General features: G+C 41.5%; 1 protein-coding gene across 4 annotated transcripts; it reads right to left on the bottom strand.

Moving 5' to 3' along the window:
* Positions 1-1,450: 1,450 nt before the first annotated feature.
* PLCXD2 (phosphatidylinositol specific phospholipase C X domain containing 2) lies at positions 1,451-25,350 on the bottom strand. Of its 4 annotated transcripts, none has more exons than XM_064410557.1 (4): positions 25,192-25,350; positions 11,541-12,001; positions 10,102-10,343; positions 1,451-7,682 (listed from the first exon to the last, which is right to left on the bottom strand). In XM_064410557.1, the coding sequence occupies exons 1-4, from the start codon at positions 25,307-25,309 to the stop codon at positions 7,526-7,528; spliced, it is 978 nt and encodes a 325-aa protein (XP_064266627.1). In that variant the 5' UTR covers positions 25,310-25,350; the 3' UTR covers positions 1,451-7,525. The 4 variants fall into 4 exon arrangements, with proteins under 4 accessions (XP_064266627.1, XP_064266629.1, XP_064266630.1 ...); XM_064410559.1 differs by lacking the exon at positions 25,192-25,350 and adding an exon at positions 23,451-23,502; XM_064410560.1 differs by lacking the exon at positions 25,192-25,350 and adding an exon at positions 16,057-16,090.
* Positions 25,351-25,508: the final 158 nt, after the last annotated feature.

Genomic DNA, 25,508 nt, shown 5'->3' on the forward strand with positions numbered 1-25,508 from the left:
CTAGTCTAATGCACGTGTCACCTAACTGATGAGAAGAATCAGTGACATTACCATTACTCAGCTCCAGAGCCCGCCAACATTTTGCTCACCTTCCAACTAGACGTGGAATGAGAGCTGCTTGGAACACAAGGTTCCAAGCTGGCTGTCCTTCAGACAGCATCTCCTAAGAGGTAAATAGTAAGACAAATGCAATTCAGGAATGATTTTGTTTGAACAGCTAATAACAGGTTTGTGGCAACAGTGAAACTCAGTATAAAGGGCATGCATACATTTGTCACAGAACATGCTTCTAGTTTTTGCCATCTCATTGCAAGCTTCAAAATAACAATTTATTCCTTGCATCTATGTGCATGCATATACATGTGTGACCTTATCCAGCACTGAACATTGTTAAAGACACACAGACTTAAAAAAAAAAACCAAACCAAAAAACAGTGAATCCCCTGGGGAAGTAATATGATGAAATCATGCTCACTCTTGCACCTAAAGTCCCCTCTAAGGCCTGGGGAAACAGTATAAAACAGTATATGGGGGGGCTGGGTGGAAGCTGCAGTGCCACTCCAAGCTGCTTAACCGTTAACTTTTTACACACTGGCAGCATATACCAGTCACTTTAGATTCATGTTCATAGGTATATTCTGAAAAAACTAGTGGCACACTCCCTGCCTACAGCACCTTGCAGACATTACTGACACTAATGGTTAGCTTTGTGTGAGTCACTGCTAATGAAGGCTGGTTCAGTCACCTGCTTTGAGGTCTGAGACAACAGGTTGTGATTAAGCTCAGAATTTCCAGCTCTAACTTTGTGATTAAAAAAAAATAGATCTACAGATAGCTCCCCCTCAGTCACAACTGTCTGAAAACATGAGGGAATCAGGGCCATCTTCCCCCCAGTATTCCCACATCTTCAAGACAGGGTGCTGAAAGCAACCCAAAAGAAGGGTGTGTCTGATCTCACTGGGTTACAAGCATCTGACATTAGCCCAGGCTCCAGGAATCATTATCAATGCTTTGTTTCCTGATCAAGTATTACAATGGAGCTTCAGCACCTGTGCTACAGCAGTAGCGGTGGCACAGAAGTTGTACTTGCCTTCCAGGACAGAACTGGATCCATGATTAGCATGCTTTTGTCCCAGTGCAATCAGGCAAAGATGTTAGCTGTGTGTACACACAAGTGCAAGCACACACTGATTTCAAATCACTTTCCACTACTACTTGCACTAAGAAGTTGTCAGCACATCGTAAAAGTAAGGATGTTGTCTGGGTCTGCCTACTCAGGGGACACAAGTACAGCAAGATGTGGCACCTCAAGAAAAATCCCAAACCAACCTTCCATGACACCATTCTGCATCAGAGAAGTTACCCAGCTCAACTGATGTCAGTTAACTCACGATGTAATCATCATGGATCAAAACAGTGACCAGTATGACACACAGCAAAGATGATTAGCTGAAGTTGTACTTTTTATTTTCAGGATTAAAACTCCCAATGATATAAAGCAGAAGAAACAGATGTAAACCCCAAAATTATCTGCAGTTCAGATGAGGTATCCTGGTTTCAATCAGAAAGGTGGGTAAAGCACAAACTGCCATAAGAAGACAAACTGCACAAAATACTGAGAATTAGTAACTCCTCTTAACTTGGTCCCTGCTGCACCCTTCCACAGTATAAATATTAAAAAAAATCCATCTGGAAAATACATTTGACATTGAGAAAAATCAAAGAACCATCTAAATTATTTTTATATAGGATGTGACGATCAACATTTCTTTCAAAATTAAGAATACACAATTAGATGGTATGAGAGGTCTAACAGAGGATAAGAGAAGTACTGGACAACACACAATGCATAAATATTCATGGATATAAAATATAAGCTGATTCAGCATACAGCTCTAAAGTTGACATTCCTATTGCAGTCCCTACAATTAACAGTTTACTTGGTAAGCCTTTTAGAGAAATAAATATGCATATAGAAATAAGCACACTTCAACAAGAACAGATGTATTGAATTAGTGGGACTGATTCTTTTTAATGCAAAAGAGACTGATTTAAGAGCCTAAACCAAAGAGCTAACAGGATTACCATTAAAGGTATCATTAAGTAAATCACCATACTCTTACCACAGTTAGTCCTACATACATGTCCTTAGCATAAAATTTATTTGCTTCTCACCATATGTTCTGGCTCCTCTACCCACCTGTTGAGCTAAAAAAAACCAAAGCTGGAATAAGAATTAGTCAAAGAAGTAGGAAAAAAATATCTTATTTTTCACTGCCAAAAGAACTTCATTTAGACCTAATCTATACTTCAAATAATTGTTGAGTCAGTTCTGTTCCCCACATTAGACAATGCTGTGCTTTAACAAGCATTGAAAAGTTGCCCGAAGTTTTGTCCCAAACAGTGGTCCTCTGACCAAAAAATTTGCTTATTAGGGTTTGGTAAATATGTGTTGAAGTCAAGATGAAAGTCTTACGAAAACAGCATATGGATGTATTATTAAATAGTGCATATTCAAGTAAACCTCAAGTCATACATGCTCAGTAAGTCTTCCATAGGCAACCCAATTCTAAATCAAAATATCCATGCTCTCTATCTCTTTATCTATCCAAGTCCTAAATCTTGGTCTGCACTAAATGATGCATCAATGAACTCTGACACCTGAGACAGGTACACAAAAAAATTATTTCCAAAGGCTTAGCCAGATGAGATTAGATGAGCATGTTGGCAGAAGCCCTACTCCTATTTGAGCCAAAATCCCTGCTCAAAAGTGTTTTTCAACTTTACAGTTAAGGTGCTTTTAAAGTCCAACATTCAGTTAAGTCAGTACTAACAACAGCAAAGCCCAGCATATGTTAGGAGCAAAGAAACCATTTCCCTTTTATTCTTTCCTCTAAAGAGGCTGTTTAACAGAATACAAGTATTTTTTGCTGTCAGCATATCTACTCTGAATCAGAGAATTATTAAGGTTGGACAAGACCTCCAAGACCATCATGTCCATCACTGCTGTCTTCATTACTAGGATATATCCTCAAGTGCCACATCCACACATTTGGAACCCTTCCAGAGACTGTGACACCATTTCCCTATGCAGTTCAATATATTATGACAGTTGTCCCCAGGTAAAAGCCAACAGATTGTCAGTCTGCAAAATCTAGTACTAACTCCTTTTTTTGTCACCTGTGAGACACAGTAAGAGGATAAAAACTCATAAATACTCCATAACAGGCACTGACTACTTCCCATCAGGGATACACACAGGTCTACTGTACCTCAAAGATATCCTTAAATTGCACATGGCAGCAATCAGTGTGAGCAGAGGAATGCCACCAGTGTGCTTGGCATTCAGAGACTGCACACCAGGAACAGAAACAACAGTCATAAAACAGTATATAACTAACCTGAACCTTTAATAACAAACCATGTGTACAATTATTCAAGAATACACAGTTTAAGTACTTTGCCTCAAGCAGCTTCTTGTTTTATGGGTTCTCCTCTCCCAGCACCTACAAATTGTCAAGGGGTCAGAACAATTCTTCTGGGGAGGTTTTCTTCCCAACCTGTTTAAAAGTGTACTCTTCCTGCTTTAGGGATATACAAGCAAGACTAAAACCACTCTATTCGCCAGATGTGTATCTATACCAACAGTAAGAACCTCCCACCTTCCTCCTGTGCTCATACCCATCTTTATTCTCCTCAAGCTCACACATCCTGACCTTGCAGGCTGTTATTTGCTGACCTCAGGGCCAGACTGCTCAGGGGCCAGACTTGTCCAAGTGCCTCAGTGTGAGCTGCAGTGCTGTTGCTCACCTGCCAGACCTGCTCCACTCTGCTGCCCAGAACTGGGCTAAGCACTGCCACACCTTCCATGTGGGCACTGGATGCAAACTACTGCCCTACTTCCTTGATCCTCCCTTCCTGCCCAGCACACCTTTTAATTTTGTAATGCCGGAAAACAGAGTCCACAGACCAAAGTCCAAACCTAGATGAGCTCAATTTTGCAAAGCATGAGGAAGTCTGGGTATGTTTTGGTGTTGAGTAAGCAAGATAAGCCCATTATATGGATAGCTTTTCTCTGTGTAACAGAATAGATGAAAGGTAGTTCATGTTGCTTGGGATGGTTTCGGACAACACTAGGACCAATTCTAAACACCAGCATGAATGCTGCCCAGAGTAGCCAAGGGAGGTATCACGTCATGTTGGAACTCAGGATCCCTCTGGCTATCCTGGATGGTTTGAGCCCCTGGCAGGTGGCTCAGAGACCCTGGCATGAAGTCAAAGACACCTGTGAATTCAATTTTGACCCACGGAGCAAATTACCAGCTTTGTATAAAGAATTACAAGTCAGGAGAGTTTAAGCAGAATAATAATTTGTTGTCACAGGGTGAAAAGGTAGAATTTTAAGGTTTTTAGAATAGGGGTTCAGGAGGCAAGATGGAGGGATTTGGGTGCCCTGTCCTTCTTTCTTCTTCCTAGCCTCCATCTTCTGTGTGATGCTGGCTCTTTTAGATTGGTTTAGAGACACACTAACATAGGTGATAGGTATTGGAAAATAATTGTAAATAAAGTACACGTAGTTATTAGTATAAGATGTTGATACCAGCCCAAGGGCAGGCAGTGTGCCACAAACCGACCTGCTAGGCAGACCTCTGTGGGTCAGGAAAAGAATGTAAGAGATAAGAGAAAATAAACAATCTTGAAAACCAGAGCCAAGGAATTCCGACTCCTTCTTCAAGAGCCAAGCTGGGAAAAAGAGACTTTCTAACACTCTGGGGGTCATCTCAATCACAGAGATCCCAACAATGTCATAGACAAATGTTACCTGCCTATTGCCCAACCCACCATTTAAGACTGTCAGGTTCCTCACACGGGAAGCACACTACCAAACTCTGAAATGACACACAAGTCTCTTCTGGCAGGCCAAACTTACAGAAATGCTTTCCCCCACACACACTTAAACCATTAATACTAAATCTATTTTCCATTTCTTTTCCCTCTGCTAACACTCTTAAAACCCAGCATGTTTCAAGAGGCAAGAACTAACAGCCAATACGTTAGAGAAACTTCTGTGTTTGCACTTATAAATGTCTAACCAAAGCTCTGAGCCCATCCCATCTCTACTCAAATAAATACAGCAGAAGGACTAATAACAATTATTACTGTGCACACACAATACAAATATTGGTTAAACCAAATAAATCTCTTTTGAGGCAGATGATAAATATATATATATATACAGTACAAAATATATTAAGGGTCAAACACAAACATCATACTCACTTCACCTTGCTTTGTCTTCTGGTTCTGCAGGGAAACCTTGCAAAGGTATTATTTCTGCCGCACTGGCATTCAAGCCAAGTTAGAGAATCACAGAATATTCGGGGTTGGAAGGAACCTGCACGGGTCATACATCCAGCTCTTAAATGAATGGCCCATACAGGGACCAAGCCTGCAGCCTCGGTGTTAACACCCAACTGAGCTCTGAGCACCAAGACAATTTGCAGAAGAAAACCGACAAAACCAAATCCACATCGAGTTTCAGCTGGGGCTATGCGTAAAGCAGTAGTAAAGTAAACATAAAATTCACTAAGGAAAATCCGGGTATTTTAAATAAACTTTCAGACTGTTCAAAACAGGTTCTGATGGTTTCATCAACAAGAAAAAAAAAATTACCAAGCCAGATAAAAACCTTCTTCTGTGGTTTTAAAAGGAAGTATTAAACTAGAAATTTGAACATAGTTCCCAAACCCCGATTTTTATGACTTGTCCCCTATCACTGAGACACAAGTGGAACGGAGAGACAGTGAGTGAGCACTTCCCCCAACCCCAACTCCCTCTGAGAAACGATTCAGTTCAAAAATTCAAGGAACTCTAATGAAAGCCATGTAAACAACAGATAAATCAAATTACAGTCTGCTCTGAACTCGGCCAAGGTTCACATGGAAGGTTTGCAAACCTTTCCATTTCTCCTGAGTTGTGACAAGCAAAAAAAGCTGGGATTTTTCATAGCTGTCAGACTACGATGGCAGATACAGGATAAAACAATGAAAGAAATAATACATCTGGAGATGATTTTTTCCTTTGAATTAAATATGTATATAAACAATCCATTCTATAATAAATAAGATTAGAGATAAATACAAACTCATTATCAGTGAATAATTAGTGCACAATAGTTTCTTCAGGAAGATCACTGAGCAGAGACTTATCTGCTATCAGTCCCTTTTGTGCTTTTTAAAAAAGCAATGACGATAAATCAGACCATAGGTTACTACCAGCTAGTAAATAAAGTGCTGATAAGTACCAACATACGATTGCATTGGCCCAAGCGTACATGGTCACATATCATTGTGAACCAACACAAAAGTGTGACTAAAGAAAGGAGCAGTACTAACACCTGCCTGTGCTTGTGTGATTATTGCTTTGTCACAAGCAGGTGAAGACTGGAGAAATTTCTCCCTTAATAGGTGTGGCTCTCTATCTAAAAGAGAGAGCCACAAATCACAGTGATCCAATATTTGGGCTTTGAGCAGTCCAGGTCAGCTCCAGTTCTCTGAATATCAAGCAAGTCCCTACGTGGCCCACCTTCTTCCAGAGAAGGGCTGCCTGGGTGACAGACTTTCCCCAAAGGAAATTTGATGGATTAAAAAACCCCAAGTGACCAATAGGTAAAAGAGAAAGGTTATGCTGTAGTTTCCTAAATGTCCCAGGAATTCAGCAAAATGAATGTTTCCTATATGTCACAGGAAACAGGAATTCAGACTTGAGTCATAATCCTCAAAATCTGAAGACTGAAATATTCTCCAAATTAATGCCAAAAGAAATATACTTAAGCACAGTTGTAACTAATTTATTGAAGTAATAAAGTAAAATAAAGAGGTCGAGAAGAAAGATTGTGTCAAGCCTTCACCTCTCAGGCCCAAAGGACAGTTTGGATATTTTAACACAGTGTTAACACCTTCCTCCTGAACAACAGCAGTATTGTCTCTTCAAGTAAGTCAGAGGTAGTGTTTAAAACAGCATAATGAGCAGAGCAGCAGCCTCCAGCTGAGCCCAGTTATGCCAGAGGTGGCCCAAGAACAATGCCACCTGGCCAGCCTAGTCACAGTGTCATGGGATCAGCAGTGATCCCTGGAGTGAGCCCTGGCCATGGGAAGCAGGCAGGATGCACACACAGGGGCGCTGCGAGTACGGTCACCAAGGAGATGGATTCCACAATGGGGTACATCTGCTCCAGAGGCCAGGCCCTGCCAGCAGCAGATGTGTGCACAGCTCAGCCAAACACAGTACGCACACACAGACACAGACAGACAGACACAGCAGCACGCACACAGCACTCGGCTCACTCAGGTCCACACGACTCCAGCAGAAGGGACCTGGCTGTACGTGATGTTTAACCACGTTCCCTCTAGGAAACTTTTTTTCATAAAGAGAGATTACAATAGGTTTCACTTGACAAGTAAAACATTAAGCATAGTTCAAAGATGTCCACTGAGGAGCACATGTGGAACACAGCAATCCGGATTTAAGTTGCAGATTCAATCTCTTCCAAAAGAAGGTCATTCAGTGCAATAACTGTAGCAGCAAAATCAACCAGCTCCACAAAGTCTGATGTAATTATGTTAACACCCATAACACCAGGCTTCTGTGCTTTCACCCAATTCAAAATCATGGGCAGGTTCCTAAAGAAATTGAAACAAAGAAAATTAAACATTTTAAAAGAGGCACTTTTCTATAAATACTCCACTAATTTCAAACACAACATGCTGTTTACAAAATATACTGTCTCACATTTGTGATCAGGGCTGTCACCCTAAACACAATTGGCTGATGAAATGAGTGCTTAATACAGCACATGGTCATTAGCTATCAAACGGACATATTGGTCAGTCATCAATCCCAACTAGCAGGCATACAAAACCCCTCTATATAAACTAGGTAGTCTGTGCTTCAGGATTCAACATTACACTACAATTTTCTCCACTGTGGACTGTTTACACCCAAGTACATGTTAAGTCAAATGCTCAATTTCACAGCAGACCAGCGTAACACAAAGCAAGGCCATACCTGGCCCAAGATGCTTCCTTGCCTCCCCTCTGCCTCAGAACGGGCAGGAAAAAAGTTGTTGGAGGCAGCAGCATTGCATTTTTCCCAAACTCCCTCCAGCCTCCAGACCCACTCAGAGCAATGGGGTCAAGGAAACCAAACCTAGAATGAAGCTGTCAGCTCCATAGGGGCTGAACATACTGCTATACATCACTATAACTGCATAAAGGAGGTGTGTCAGGAACTGAGTTAAACAGAGTTAGAAATCCTACCATGGGGAGAAATTTCAAGTATTTCTTGGACAACAGTGGAGTCTGCACCAGCTTTCTTGTACTCTAACATGAAACACCATGCTTTTCAGCAGTTAGACACAAATGGCTAAATATGTTAGCATTATTTAGATTAGTGCTGTAATATGTATACATTATTTGAGAAGATGGTAGGCCAGCAAATTAGCTAACAGGATGATGAAGAGAAAAAAGCATATCCAAAAAACTTAAAACCACTTCACTCTTGCTGAATCAGGACAATAAAAAAACTTATCAAGAACTATGAGTGAAGGCATAACTACTGCCAAGGGAGACACCAGACTTCAGGCAGCTAAGTGTGACTTGTTACAAGTCTCCTTTAGCAAGAGCTGAGAACATTTAAATATTCAATTCCAGGGCAAAATTTCCATACAATAAGGAAAAAAAACTTCAAGGACAGATTTGCATATCAGCTAGCTTGTGCAAATGCACACAAGTAATCACACCTCTGCAAACTGCAGCACCAATCTGCCACTTTCTGCTCAGTTGTAAACAAGTGGTAAGGATGAGGGGGAAAGGGACGGACTGAAGGCAGGCTTCCCGCTAACAGTGGCTTAGAGCACGGATCTGTGCCAGGAGTCCCTCGAAACAGAGCTGCTCGCCCATTCCACGACATGCAACGATCCTTTGGCCGCTTTGTCCCAGGAGTTCCGCCCGGGCCTGGCGCGGGTGCCCCGCGGGCCCGGCGCTCGCAGGCCCCCAGCGCCACCTGGTGCCGAACCAACAGCAGAGGTTCAACCGGGCTCGGGCCTCGAAACACGAACGGCACTGAAAATGCCGAGATTTGTACACCGAACCTGCGATTTTCTTATTCGCAGAATCACTGAGTGGCCTGGGTTGTAAAGGACCTTAAATATCATCGCATTCCAACAGCCCCTGCCGTTTGCAGGGACACCTTCCACTTAGGCCAGGCTGCTCAGAGCCTGACCCAACATGGCCTTGAGCACTTCCAGGGAATGGGGTATCCACAAGTTCTCCTGGCAACCTGTACCAGGGCCTCACCACCCTCACAGTAAAGATTTCTTCCTAATATCCAAGAGGACTTTTACAGTTCTGGTAATTTTTAGCAAACAGGCTACAAGGTGGAAATTCCATAAAATAAATCATATGGAACTATCCTGGTCATGCTGTTAATACTATTAAAAATCACTGGCACTCTGTGCTAATCAAAGCAAAACCCTCTTACCGTGACCTTACTCATAGGAAAACTAATTGTACAATGATCAGTGGTATTAAAAAAAGTCAAACGGTGAATCTAATTTTTGGAAAACCTCCCCCCAGCCCCCTTAAAATACAAGGTAAAATACTGCCCTAGGTCATATATCTCTGGCTGTTACTGAAATTACTAAGACATTTGTATGGACAAATGCAAAACTAAGTCCAGAAGTAAGCAATTTTCCTCTGTGGCACAAGCTTTTTCCACCCCCCCTTAAATCCAACTTCAGCCAGTTTGAAATTAATTACTGGTTTGAAGCCATACATCCATCTTACATTTTACAAAATCACACATACAATATCACATTCCCAAAGTTCCAATTACCAGGAAACACACATATCCTGTTCCTTTATTACCTGCACTGAGTATTTTCAATAATTGTAAATATCTCTCATGAACAACACTACTGAGCAAAATGGAATGCTTTCAGCAAGCCTAAGCAAACACTTCCTAGTTTCTTTCTTGCTCAGTGCCTCTTTCAACACGAGACATGTTAAGTAAAGAACTGAGACAATCAAGACAAGTCCTTACCTATGAACAAGTGTGTTCTTCAGACCACGAATCAGATGCCGTGCAATCGTTTTCACTTGAGGTGTGAGAATTGCTTGAGATACATGGAAAGTCCCATAACGACTTCGTTCCCCAAGAGTGGTCTCCAGGAACTGAAGCAGTTTGTGCACATTAGTTGTATTAGCCCATGGTGCTGGCATTTTATTACCTGGCCACAGGAAGGGATATTCCTGATACAAAGGGTGGTGGTAAAATATGAGAACCTAAGAGGAAAAAAAAAAAAAAGGAAAGAAAAAAAAACCAAAACAAAACCAAAACAAGTCACAAGTATTATGTTTTTATTTGAACAGGCTGCTGTATTGGTTTCTGTTCATACAGTACTGTTGCACCTAGCACAGCAGTGAACAGGACCAAGCAAAGAGGTTGCTCTTGAGTCATGAGTGTCAGTGTATTTGTTGCACTATAGCCAAGGGAGATTGAGATCATTTTGTTCAGCTTTAAGGACGGGATTGCTTCAGGCTTTATGGGTCATCAGCTTAAAATGACAAAGTTGCCTCTGTCATTTAAAGAGCTCAGCTTAAAAGCATTGAAACTTCTTAATGCTAGAAAATACTATATCTGTACTTAAAGGTACATTTTAGCAGTCTTGCCATCTTCTGAATACCTCCTTCTAAGAGGGCAAAGCTTGCTAGGCTGATTGACACATGACTGACATACTGGCATCGTGCTCACACTTGCATGAGAAACCAAAGCCAGTCCTGCTGTCAGCAAAACCGTGAAATCCAAGGTTAATATTTTTTACCTTGTAAGGTGCTTCTCTACAGCACGAAGAGGCAACATTTTTTACAAGCACCCACACTTACAGAAGATTATTCTTGAAGGCTAACATTGACAGCACCAGTTCAGAACAATTCCTCAAAGCCTCATTTCCAGTTCAAGAATTATGTGCTGCTGCTGAAACCCTTTTCTGTTCTCAGTTTTTGAATACCTATGGGAGCAGCTACCACAGAGAAGAGGCATTAACCTCACCTCTGCAGATCTGGATGGCTGCAAAGGAGGTAAGAAATTCAGTTGATACCTTAGTCATGCTAAAGCTTATATGCTTCACACTGGCTAGAAAGACAACAGTTAATAAAATCCTCACCAACACAAGTCTGCATTACGTGCCCTTCCAGAAAAGGAAACCCTTCGTAAGGAGCACAAGGCTCCAAGGACACTTTAGTTTAATTATTTAACAAATGTGCTTGGGAGCAGGGACAGACTGGGCACACCATAGATGAGGGGATAAACAGCAGCATGTAAATGAAGGAAAACATGCACACTACATAGAGGAAGCCCTAATGGGCTTTAACTTGACCATCAGCAGCATCCTTGGTCCAATATCTGTGAGTGGGAGCTATACCTGGCTTTAAAATCTCAACATTTTAGGTTTGAAAAAACATCAAACATCCTTTCCCTACCTGGTGTTTCTTCTCCCACATGTAGAGTAATGTCACATATTCTACACATTCAACACAACAAAGTTTGGATTCAAATGCTGAGCGGATCCTGTTGATCAAGAAGTGGTGATGGCTGTCATCCATGGCATAGAAATGATTGAAATCCAAGAAGATTACTTCCTTGGGGTGCTGCTCAAGAAAACGATTCATCTCCTCCAGCCCATCCCATACTTTGATGCCATACAAGCCATGTATGAAGTAAATCTCTTGTCCTATTTCCCCAGGTTTGGAAGATACACGAAGATCAAAGTAGCGGATTCCGCCTTCCAACTGCTCTTTGAAAGTCAAATTTTGAGTCACTGACCATTTCTTCATGATCTTTCTAACCAAGGAAATTCTGGCCAAACGTTTGATGGCTGTTGCTTGGTCTGGTCCCACTGGAGATTTCTCATCAACCCAGTAGCTGAAAGAATCATGTGATCCTAGAAAAAAAGTCAAGAAAAATTAATTTTAGAAAAAGTGACTATCCCATAACACATGCACCCATGTGCCCCAAAAACTGAACAAAGTCCTACATGTGTGACTGGGGTGCAGAAGCATTATGCTCATGTCTGAGTCTTTCAGATTATCCTTTGCACCTTACTTTTCCCAGACAGTATAACAAGACTTAAGCATAAGGTCTTCAGTTTGAACTGCTCTCTTTCATAAGCTCCCAATTTCAATGCTCTCTGAACAACAGAAAACAAACATTTGTGGTAAAGGGAAACCTTCTTCTAACTTTCCTTCTTTCCTTCCTTTACAAACTACAAATCAACCCCCAGAGCATTGCCAGAGCCTGGTACATGACTGATCTAGGATGAGACTCCATAATAATTTTAAAAATCTGACTCTTTATTTCCACCTGGTATATCCAACCATAACCTTACACATCAAACATCTTGGAAGAGGTGTCTTTATTCACGTAATGGACTGAGGCATCTGCACCTGCACATGCCTTACCAGCACATCTCACTTCAGCCCCAAGATGGCAGATAAATGAATAGTAGTTACAACAGCGGGCAATGACTGGCTGGACTTAGAGGTGGAACAATTGAGCACACCACTGGTTACAGTGTGGATGGATACCAAGCTCATGTCAAACAAATTCATGAACATGTCTTTTACCTGGCATGCTTTTGAGTGACCAAAGGCGTGGTGAACAGAAAATTCATCAAAAAAGTATAACCAACAATCAAAATCGCCAGTCCCAATGAAAATAATGCACATCCAGAAAAGCTCCTGTAACACAACCTTGTCAGAGAAACTGTATCTTTTAAAAGATATAGTTTTATAGAAAATATAAAATTTTTGCTTATTAGAAAAACCTCCCATTGAAAATTCAGTAGTAAATGGGAAAAAACACCTGAGAAGTAACAAAGCTCCAAAATGAAAGTTTCAGAGTGAATGAAATATCCCTACCTCAGCCAAGTCAGCAACAGAACAAAGAGTAAAAAGGCAGCGTATCTTGGTCTGCACCATATCAGAACAACATAAAGCAAAGACTGGCAGAAGCTGATCCAGCACAGACCGGGGTTTACCAAGGATTTGCGATCATTTGCACCAGGTACCAGCAATCTAGCCAAGAAGCTGTAGCTGCTGCAGGCTCACCTTCCTTGTGAAGCTCCAGCCAGCAAAAACACTATTAGGACCTCTAACAGCCCTTGCTACCCTATGTTTTCAGGACAGGAAAGTGCTATTTGTGCTGAAGTGTAGAGAAAGCATCTTCACCCAAGGAGCTGCCCCAGGGTACAGTGACCCAGCACCTGTGTTTTACATTCCTGCATGCTTGTCCCTGCTTCTAGGACTATGCTTTTCTCAGGTTTCCTCCTCTACCTCAGTCTGCAACTCTTTGAAATCTCAGTCTGTCATGTCCAATCTCAAGATAACATTTGAGGCATTCACAGACTCCTTTATCCAAAGCTTTTTTTCCCCCCGTGTACCAGTGCTCACCTGAACACTGATGCATTTTTGTGATGCAAGATCAGAGCAACAACAAGATTATGATCTTAATTGGATTATCTTGTTGGCATTTCTAATCCAGATAAAAGAACAGACTGTGCATAAACTAAACATCACTTCTCAATAACCTTAAATGCACTCTGTTTCCATGGATTTCAACTAGTTCAAAACCAGTGAACAGGTAGTGTGAAGGTTAGTTTTCAAATTTTGCAAATGAACACCAAAACTAATTCTGACCAGTTCTCCATGAATTCTTCACAGCATTTGTATAAGCGGGTCTCTGTAAGGGCATGCCATTCAGACTTCTAGACAGAAGTGAGAAGTGCCAAAGATGCCATCTTAAGCAACTTTTTAGTACCTGTCCCAGCAGACTACATCACAAAGTGCCCGTCAGTTGTGCAGCAACACCTAGATTTTTTTTTCCCCCCATCTCCAAATATGCAACCCCAAACAAAATCCAGGAGCAAACATCTAGTGAAGGCATTTCAGAACCCATATGATGCTTCAAACTGTAGTTTACAGATATTGGAGTTTCATCTACCTCCCTGTACAGCAGAATGAGTCATTCAAGCTTCTACAATATTTGGAAAGTAGACTTTAATCACAAGGGGCTTGCCTTCTGCCTTGGAATTAGTAGCTCTGCACAAAGAAATCTTTCATTTGGTTGTGGTTTTTGTTCCTTTTTTTCCTAGTTCTTAATTCTATCAATTTTTATTATTTTCTTCTGTTTAGGTCACTAGAGAAGATGGTTTAATATTGTAGAATAATGACATAAGAAATATTTTCATATTAACTACGACAGTGCAACATCCTTGAGACCTACAGGAGTCACTCACGCCATTATGCTTCCTCAGACTGATAAATCTGACGTACAAAGGAATAAAAAATTTATCTTGCCACTAATATACTGTGGTCACCTCAGAGTTGTCTAAGTAAATCTGAACCAAAAACCAACTAATTTTCCTAATTCTGATCATTCACTTTGCAGCTACAAAAGTCTTTACAGTTTGACACTTACAAGGTACTTTTAAGGATAAAAAGAGCAAATTTTCTCCCTGCACTATCACAAACCAAATTCTATTTATAGCCTAGCACCAGAAAGCAGTATCAAAAAAGAAAAAAAATTCCACAAAAAACCCAAACAAGTCACCACATTGCAACTTTTTCAACACATACTTTAAAAACTGCACTCCTTAACAGGAAACTAAACTATGTGTGACATGCTTCTATAGTTAGAGAAGATCCTATTAACTCCTGCCCCATTGCTCTGCTAAATGTCTAGGAAATGGAGCTTTCCTCCTACACTGAAGTCAACCCTATACCTAGATATAATCAAGAAGAACACTAGTTGCATTTGCAAAACATATTCTCCTTTTCACTGTTGGTATCACATCACCTTCTAAGGAGGACAGAGGAGGATCGTTCTATGATCAATACTGAGGCTGGAAACACAGCAGAAGTTCAGTTGGGTCTTCAGAGGTCATTTAAAAAGGCCAGTCACCAATATCTAGGCCAAACCTGGACCCACAATGTTTTGACTCTGTCAAAAAACTGAAACCCTGCAGAAACAGCACTGGATACTTGTGGGGCTGTGGAGTAAAAGCAAGGTGAAGACCCACACCATCCACCAGACCCTTCTTTAATTTAAGATCACTGTGATACACTACCAGCTCAGACACTGCCTTTTAACACAGCTTAGCTGTGATGTTAAGTACATGCTAAGCTGATTGCATCAAGATGTCAAAATAATCCCTGGTCTCCTTCGCTCTATCCCTAAACTCAGAATCTTGCCATTCTGTTGCTATGGCAGAAGCAAAGCTGCTTGCTGATACATGTGATACAGCATGGTTCCTTTTTGAAAAAGCATAACCTAAACCAACCCAAATCTGTAAGACTGCATAGGCAAAAGGCAGAGCCTGCATGGCAAGAATGAAGCAGACCAGCCCTGTTTTGTCAGGAGCTCGGTGTAAGAGCTGGCTGAGCAGATTCTCAATTCATGTCTAACACAAGGATGTGTGATGGTGCTTGGACACTGCCCAGCGACAGCAGCAAGGCTGGCAGTTCCTGGACAGAGCAAGAACCACAAAACTCTTACAGCAACGCACACTGTAAAGTCTTTTCCATGTGTAAAAAATCCCTCTCCATCTGTTGTTCCCCACCACACAAATAATGTGCAGTGCCGCAAATTATGCTGAGTACTTTTCTTGGGGAAAAAAGTATCCTCAAGAATTATTGAAGCAAGACATTTCACATGATAATTAACAACTTAAATATAAATAGCAACCTATTCAGTAAAGCTATTCCTTAAACCTATTGATTATGGCAAAGCAACTAACAAAACTAGGTATTTATAACCTCCACCTCACCCACTGAGAAGTCAAATGGCAGAGATGAGCCAAAAACATTTATCTTCATTGTCCTTTAGGTAAGGAGAGGCCAGAAGTCCAGCCTGAACTGCCTCAAAAGCATGTTCCTACATGTGCAGGACATGGAATCACTGTACACAAGACCGGATTAGCATTCAGACAGCAAACCTTACTGAGCTGCTCTAGTGACATGGCATCAGACTGGTGCTCAGCCCTTCCCAAAAACGAGTCATGCACAGGCAATACAATGAAGAGATCATGATTTGCCAATTGCTTCCAATTGGGTAAAGCTGTGCAGCGTGAAGCAGCAAGCATTAAATTTAATCATGAAAGAGATTGCACATTCAAAGACAAATTAGGGGATGCTAATCAGCTGGCAGCTTTATTTCTGTTTCATTGCTTTCATCTGACAAAGACTGGCAGCTTCAAGGAAAGAAGTCACATGCCATCAAATGCTCAGATATTTAACTATCAAAAGCTGTGTTATAGTTAAAGTAATATTATATAGGTATTTTCCAGATGCCAGACTTAAAATTATGGACAGACCTCTTAATTTTATCCCATGAATTTAATGAAAATTAAATTTCATTCATATCCTGAATTTTTTTTTCTGCTTACACTAATTCCTCAAGTTAATTTTATGTTAAACAGCTCACTTTTCAGTTCAATTTATATGTTAAATAGATTGTATTTCACTGTGTGTCAGGATGACTTCTTGTTGAAGCCCTTGTGCTGACTGTTAGACAGCAGACTTTTATCATCACATTTGCAGTAAAATCTAAATTCCCAGTGTGTTTATTTGTCACGCTACTTACTCACAGATAGTTAAAGTAACCCATGGTGGAGCTGAAACAAATGACACTGATCAACAGAATGTTATCAAGCCTCCAATGTCAACAAATACCAGCCACAGCTGTTCACTCTCAAGACCAGTGACAGAACTCAGGAAACAGCACAAAGCTGAGTCGGGAGGCTTACACTGTATCTTGGGAAAAGGTTCTTCACCCATATGGCGGCTGAACAGTGGAATAGAGAAGTGGTCACAGCACCAAGCCTGTCCAAGTTCAAGCAGTGTTTGGACAATGCTCTCAGGCACAGGGTGTGACTCTTGGGGTGTCCTGTGCAGGGCCAGCAGCTGGACTTGATGATCTGGTGGGTCCTTTCCAGCTCAGCATATTCTATGATTCTGTACCATTTGGTAATAACTTTTGTTTCCACATAATACTTCCTGCAAATACTGCAGAGGGACAGGGATTAGCATCATGTCACCAACCCCTTGTAAATTTACCTTCATGGAATATTAAAAATATGATTATACAGTATGTAAAGTGCAGAGATCTTCCAACATAGAACATTGCCTGTTCACTGCCAATCACACGAAAACAAGGTAAAAACTCATGGGATATTTTGGATACAAACATGTCTCAGCATACTGCAAGCCTCCCTGGTTCCAAGGCTGTGGACTAGTCAAAAGCAGCAGCTCAAGACACTTTCTGCAAACATCTGGCCAACCAAGAAGCAATAAATGAAAGCACAAGGGCAGACAAATGTGCTGTGAGTAAGCTTAAATAAATCAGAATAAATTGGATTGATCTTTACATTAACAGAATACTAACAGGATGAAAATTGCAAGAAACAAATGTTTAACATAGCATGAAGTTAAGAAGCAAGGTCAAAAGAACATACCAGTCTCTTTAAAAGCATTACAGGGTCACTTATGACCAAAGAATCACCTTAGCTGTAGTGACGCTTAACTTCTTAGCACAAGCTTTGCTTACTAGACAAAGTACATTCCCCACACATTACAAATCACTGCACATGACACAGTGCAGCAGGATGGGCAGAAGAACAGTAACCAAGTTCCAAAAACACAGGATGTAAGTGCTAGTGAGTCAAGGCTATCCCACTGATGTTCTTTTAAACAGATGTCCTGTGTGTGCCAAAACTGAGGGAAGAACAGGATAAGCAAAAGTGCCTCTCAAAGTCCAGAAGTCCTCAGAATTCAGGTCATTAACAATCCAGATTTTCTTATTAGAAGATTAACATCTTAAAAGTTAATCACTAATGAAAAGCAAATAGTTCATACTAACTTTTCCAGCAAAAGGAGATGAGGCAGAAATAAGAAACATCCTATTGATAATCAATTATCTAAAACTATAGAGATGAGTATATTTTAAGAAACCTACAAGAATCCTTTAGATATTCTTAATGTAGCCCCATTAAGAAAGACAAATCCTAGTACAGACCAAATCCTCTTAGGAAAACTCCCTCTCTCTATACAAGACCTACCCTGTTTTCCCCCACTGCCCCTTTCAGGCAGTGCAATGGGATGCAAGAGCTTAAAGACAACCTAAAAATGTCAGACACAATATCATAGAGTAGTTTGCATTTCTTTCCAGACAGAAGAAATCCTTTTGGCACTGGTTGGAATTATTGCCATTGAAAGTTAAGGTCACTTAGCAATGATTTCTCATTTATCAACATTCTCAGCTGTCTGCAATGGGAATGCAAGAAAGACACAGTATGCCTCTACCATTTCAAAGCCTGACTGGATCCACACGCTCAAAAAGGAAAAAACCCTTCAGCTTAGAGTCCTAAACTCCTCTTTTTTGACCACTCAGAACTAAGTGGACCAAGGGTTCATTCTCTTCTGAGAAAGCTATAGAGAAATTTTTATTACATTCTTGTACCTTCCCCTTTTTTAGCATCTTTGCTGGAAAAGCAGGCAAACAAACTTTCACAACATGGAAAGAGAGCAACAACCATTTATATCAACATTATGACTAGTTTTCTCCATTGGAAGTAAAACTTTGGCATGTTTTGCACTCATTTACCGTCTACATTTCTCCTTGGAGATCAGTGAAGAGTCAAGTTGAAGACATTTTACCAGACTCGTTTACCAGACACTTAAGTCCCTCTCAAGGGTACAGATTTTAATAAGTCACAGGAAGAAATTTTTTCGAGAAAAAAACCAAAACAAATTAATTAGGACCTTCTCATACTGTCTGAAGAAAATTTTGTAGTATTTCAAGAATAATTTGGTTTTGGCTAAACAGATGACAGAAGTTCTTTAAAAAGAGGACCCTTAAGACTGGCTTTTCAGGGGAATTCCTGTACAGACCCAGTGTCTGCCAGACCAGTTCCTCACAGAGGGACATACAAAAAGAATACTTGGTTACTTAAGAATAGTGGAACAACTTCCATCAAATGTTCTCACCAGTCTAGCAGTCCGGATAGTTTAACAGCCTCTCTAAAAATATTTGAGAGTTGCTGTTACAATCAAATAGCCTAACAAGGTAATAAAATAACTTGTCTTTTCAGAAAATTCTGCATTTACAAATCATACTCAACATCATTATACTTATGCAGATACTTTCTTCCAGTGGTTACCACCTGATTTTTTGGTAGATGTGAACTAAATTGAGAGGGAAAATAAAGCTTGGTGAAACAGAACATAAATCTTATATTTCTTCCCTTTGATCTTCAACCCAACACATGGCCAGTCCAGATGATTCAATGATCCTTTTAATGAGAACTCCAAAGGAATTCTGTTTGGGAAGAGGATGCAACCTCAAGGTCTTCACCACTCCTCAGCATGCACGCCCACAGCCCTCACCAGCCCATAAACAAATAAACAAGAAAATCATAGCATTAGCAAGTTCACCAGCTCACCTCAGGGTCAGGCAGACAAAGAAGAAACACCCAATCCAGTCAGAGCCTAGTGGCCAGCTCTCAACTGGACAGTGCTTGCTGCTGCTTCTTTTCAGAACCATTTTGGCTCTGCTTAGCCAGCTCCAAGGCAAGCAGCTCACAGGGCTCTTAGGGAGCAGCTACGCTGTCAGGAGAGCAGAGTTGGCCAGATGGCATCCTATACAGAAGATGGTCAGGGCCCCATCACCTCCAAGTGTGGAACCTGGCACATGAGGACAGTCACACTAGTGCACCAACTCAGTCACTTACAGCAGGTTATCAACACAGGAAACAATTCTCCACGCCTTCTGTCTCCCCTTTAAGCTGAACCATGGGCTTGGCCAGCAGGGCTGCTCCTTGTTAAGACTGCCTACCAGCTGCATTTCTAAACCTTTGTTTTCCAGGGATGATGATGATTTCATAGTACTTTGATCATTTAATCAAAATCAGGAAGCTTCTTACTGAGGCTCTTGGGATGAACTTCTCAGAGAAGGGCAGAAACACTGGCACACTCTAGTGTGGCAAGTTTTGGGCTAGTCATACTGACACTGCCATGAACAAACTATGGAAAGTTATTATATTACAAGATGGCTAGAAAGTCAAGAGTGTGTGTGTCATAGGGGGAATTAGGCAGCTTGACTATGCTATAGTTTGGAGCAGCAAAGATTTACTATTTCAGAAGAGCAAGGATACATCTCTCCTTGGGGATCAGTGAACAGTCAAGCTGAAGACACTTAACCAACTGTTCTGAGCCTCCAATATGGTCTTGTTCTGGCCATATTCAGGTCAATATTATTTTCTCTGTTAAAAAAAAAAATGTCTCTGCAACTGTAAACCCCATTTTTTATCTGTCAGCTCTGGCTACCTACAACCCAGCATCCCACAGGAAACTCCTCAGCCACTGTCCAACCTGATGCTGCCAGAAACGGCTCCACATTCCAAATGCTCTGCATGACTTAGAAATGAGATTCTGGCCAGCCATCCACATGCTTTCTGAGGAAGCAAGAACACACCAGCTGGGATCACTAGAAGATGATAGAAGAGGCCTTGTACACCACCAGAAGCCACAGGTGGAGAGCTGTCCCACCTCTCCATGGAAAGGCAGCCTGCTCAGCCTGCACATTCGAGCAGCAGAACACTCTGCTGAGTGTGACATTTGGCTCTAGGTGTATCAGTGGTTGAAAAACTGGCTTCTGGTAGCAAAAGCTACCTTATTTCAAATCAGCCTTAGATATATCAAGTTCGATCTACAACACAAACACCTTTACTTCAAAAATACTGAAAAAGAAATCTTATACCCTAGGAGAAAACCACTGGTGTAAGAGTTTAAGGGGTGTTCTTTTAAGTATCACATTTCAAAGTGCTAAAGTAAAACATTTTGCTTTTCCCAAATTTTCCATCTTTTAGTTCTCTTCTTCAGTTACTCCTATCAAACAACTCCGTTCAGATTGAAATTAATTTTTCCCCAACTAAGCTTAGTTTTCACTAATAGCCTTTGTTTTTTTTCACATAGTTGGCTGAAACAATCACCCATTTATTCTACAGCCATTCCACCTGTTGTTCTTTCCTATCCACATCTGCAGTGCCATGATACATCAGATTAACCTTTGTGTTCCCTCTGGACACCCACACAGTCCAGCACCCACCCTAGGGCTTGCCCAGCTCTGTGAGCAGCTGTTGCAAGCAGCTTTTCTGACAAGAACCACTTCTCAAAATAAAAAATTCCCTCTAAACTATCATCACCACAAAAACCTTTCCAGAAGGTTAGCTTGGGGAACACACTCATTTGTATTTGGAGGGGTAGAGAAGGAAAGGTAGGGGACAGAAGTGACTTTTGATTATCTTACTTTATTTATTAAAGAGCACCTATAACTCTTCTAGGTGCTCCTGCAAACAGCAGTGGATACTTACCTTAGCCATCATATGTTTTCTCCAGAAGAAAAAGAAAGAAAACTAGCTGCATGGAAAAACTCATAGCTAGAACTGTGAACCAAGAACTGGGAACCAAGCAAGGGATACAGATTGATCCAAAACTCCAAGTTTACCTGTTACATCCATATTTAAAGTTGGAATAGTCCAGACAGGATTAAGTAATTGTATTATTACCAAGACCCAAAGGAAAACAGAACTGCCTGCTCTTCTCCTCATGACATTCATTCAGCACCTTGGAGGTTAGATTAATGAAACGCTTAAACAAACTCTGATAGCTGGCAGTGAACATCTGCTCGACTGCCTTGCTGTCTCAAACCAAAAGACATGAGCTTATCCTGACTTCACACAGTTCACACAGACTGAGACAGAAAAAGTGTTTCACTTCTAATACAAGTATTCATGCAAAAGCTTGATGAAACAGGGAAATGGTGCCATACCTTCAGAGGCAGAGACTTCAGACTCCAGCACCAAGGTAATCAAGATACCTGCCTTTCTAAAAATTTCTGCAGCAGTTTCAATGAAGCAGTACAAATTGGACATACCATGGTGCTATCAACTATTAGGATGCAAGTACAAGCAAGGAACAGCTAGGCTCTTCAGCTAATTCTTTGACTAGCTGATTTACTTTGAAAGCTGATCAGTGAGAGCATTCCAGATTTTTGTGTTCCATTTCTACGTGGAGAAATAAGAAAAGTAGCAGATGCAGATCAAAAACATGACCAAGGAAAACAGTAAGTACCATAGTTGTGATTTCATAAAATTCTTTAATGTAAATCAGCTGGAGATTAAACAAGCACTGTACAATACCCTGGCAAGGATCACATCCAGAATCAAAATGTTTAAGGGTTCATTTTTAAACCCACATCCAAAGAGGATTACTGGAATATAATTAAGAGAAAACCCTGTAGACTTTCACACAAGGTCACCACTTGTTGAAGGTGGTTATTGTTGTTGACTATACTGCATGCTTGTGATGCTGATGACATTTTAGTTACTTGATATTTGGCAATTTTTCATTGCAAAAGATCCCTCCTCTCATGACATTGCACAGGAAACCTCATCTCTTTTCCTTGCAAGTGACTATATTGGTTCAGCATTTTGGCTAGAGTTTTTCCCAACAGAAGTAACAGAAAAGCCCAAACATGGGAACTGATCACACATGAGCTTTGGAGAAGGGCCTTAACTCTTTCAAAGTCTCTCTTCCTTTTGAGCAGAATTAAATAATCACGTAAACAGCCCATATACCTCATGAACACCCATCTTCAACATTATTTACTTGCTACCAGTTGGTTCTAAGACCTGAGGAAAGAATTACCTTCTCTACCATCAAGTAAGGTGTTTCATACCATTATTTAATAGCTCACGGAATCACAGAATAATGTAACTTTAAAAGCAGAAGGCACACCTACCTTTTCTAAAGCCAGTGAAAACAAGCAGCTCTGAAAGCAAAAGGTTTGCAACAAATTAAACAGGAGAACCCTATGAAGATCTCTTGGGCAATATACAAAGCAGTTACCCACTCACAGTAGTACATAATAAATTAAATCCAAGAAGATTTTTCATGTGTACATTCTCAGTTCATTCACTTTAAATAGACCCATGATACTATAATTTTGTTCTTTTTTTTTTCTAATATTGTTTAAATGCTACAATTCTTCAAAGTGCAAAAAGTATAAAACAACAGTTTCATGATTTTGAGTGCTGATTTTATTTCAAGTTTAAAAAAGTTTTAAGGTTTCCACTCCTGGAGCTCTATCTCTTTTCCTGTATACAAAGGATGACAAGGAGTCTTGGGGGGAAGCAAACAAACTACCCAAATGAAAACCAATTGAGTCCATCATTCCAGGGGAGGAAACAAATGTATCCTGAGATGGACAAAAGCAGGCCACTCCTGTCATGCGCACACACGGGTGTTAAGAACAGAAAAAACTGTTTCTCATTCAACCTTTCATCTCTCTTCTGAAGGTAACACTGGTCTCCATTGCTGTTCAGCACCTGTGAAGATTCCTCAACTGCACCTGTATTCCACACTGCTAGGAACATCCCCTGCACTGGGATCTCAGAAAGGTTGCTCTGTCAAGCACAACACCAAAATCCCACTTCAGGAAAATAGTCATAGGGCTAAAATAATAGTAATAAATAAAAAATAACAAAAATCTACCCAAAATAACTTTTGCCTGCTTGCAGGTTGCGTGAGGGATATACAGGAAAGTGGTGGGGAGATACACCAACCTTGATCACAAATAATGCAAGATTAAAAAAAAAAAAAAAAAGGATTGACTGTTCTAAAAGCTCCATGGGATTACTGAAACAACCACTCATTTACTTGGTTTCTCTGGTTGCATGATGTTTATGATGTTTGCAAGTGACAGCAGCATTGCCCCTAATAAAACCTAAATCATAACATTCTACATACTTTCACAGTCTTTTTGTGGCTACAAGTTGATTTATAAGTTCACTAAAACAGAGAAGTCTTTCTTTGCCGCAGGTTTCAAAATCTGCTGGCATTAGAATTTTATATGAACACTGAATTTACTTTCTGTCTCACTTCCTTGTTCAATAGAACAGGGGCACATGAAATGTTTTTGCTACTGTCAAGATAGGAAAGAGCACCATTTTTTATTGAAACCTGGCATTTTAACTGTTCTGATTCAGATAACACAGCAGTCAGGGCATAGGAGGTGCACAGTTCTTTCTCTACACACTTCACAGGCATTTGAACATGTAGAGAAGTGGTTATGTTCTGACACAAAAAGTTACTCTGTTTTTAGGGAGCTATCTCTGAATGTCTGCTATATAGAATCAGAAGAAGATTGGAAAACACTGCTGAGATCAGAGAGCCCAACCCAAGCCCTAACACCACCTTGCCAACATCCACTCTTTCCTTAAAGACCTCCAGGGACAGTGATTCCATCACCTCCCTGGGCAGCCCCATCCAATGCCTAATCACCCTTTCTGTGAGGAAACTCCTTCTAATGCCTGTCCTGAACATCCCCAGACACAACTTGAGACTGTATGGATGCTACAATACATATCCAAAGCGCTATTGACAAGCTAAAGCACTAAAACGAAAATCAAGCCTTTTACAGAGTGTAACATCCAGCATCAGAAGGAGCTACAGTAACCACCCCTAAAATCTTCCCTATTGACATTTACAAGGAAGAGTACTTTTTGCCCTTTAGAGACGGAAAATCAGTCTATGTAAGTTTCAGGTTATCTGTTGTTGTCGTCATTTATAAGCTAATCTGTCTGTAAACCAGGCTATAAAAGACATGCCATACAATGGCCTGAAGATCACATAGTTCCAAGCCCTCCGACACGAGCAGGAACACTCCTCACGAGCGCAGGTTGCTCAGAGCCCCATCCCAGCAGACCTTCCATTTGACAAACCTCCAGTTGCTGGGTCAACGCAGCCGAGCCACTCTCCCCGCCCGGCTGCAGCCTTACTTAAAGCAAACGCTCAGGTCACAGCTACCTTTTCTACAGGCAGTGAAAGCAGCGGGTCCATGGTTAGCGTCTCACAGCAGTATTTATGGGAGATTAAGCCTGCCATTCTCTGCTGCCATGGACAGGGCTCCTTTCAGCCCCAGCACGTTAATACGGGGGACGCGACGCCGCGGCCGAAGCGGCTCCCCCACCACCGCCCGGGCAGCCCCGGCCCCGCACACCCTGTCCCGCCGCCCTACCCGGGATGGCGAGGTTGGAGAGCGGCAGGGAGCGCAGTGCGGGCGGCAGCGAGCCCATCCAGTCCGCGTTGCCGTCGGCCATGGCCCCCACGGCACCGGCCCGCCAGCGTTCCTTCATGGCTGGCGGGCGGCGCGGCCGGGCCAACACCGCCGGAGCAGCAGCGGCACCCGCCGCCTTTATGTAACCGGGGTGACGCCACGGGCCACGGCGGCTCACCATTGGCCGCTGCCCCGCGTCCCGGTGGGTTGGTGGGCTGGCATTGCGGAATCTCGGCCGCGGGGTACGGCGGGGCTCTGCTCCCACCGCCCTGCTCCAG

This window comes from Passer domesticus, chromosome 2, assembly GCF_036417665.1.
Source record: "Passer domesticus isolate bPasDom1 chromosome 2, bPasDom1.hap1, whole genome shotgun sequence".
In the NCBI taxonomy this organism is placed as follows: Eukaryota; Metazoa; Chordata; class Aves; order Passeriformes; family Passeridae; genus Passer; species Passer domesticus.

Bases quoted from the DNA above. Each gene is read 5' to 3' on its own strand.
- PLCXD2 (XM_064410557.1), bottom strand. From the start codon at position 25,309: ATGAAGGAACGCTGGCGGGCCGGTGCCGTGGGGGCCATGGCCGACGGC. The intron at 12,002-25,191 runs GTAGGGCGGCGG...CTTTTTTTCTAG, and splicing joins CTCCAACCTCGCCATCCCGG to GATCACATGATTCTTTCAGC. The intron at 7,683-10,101 runs GTAAGGACTTGT...CAATTTCTTTAG, and splicing joins AAGAACACACTTGTTCATAG to GAACCTGCCCATGATTTTGA.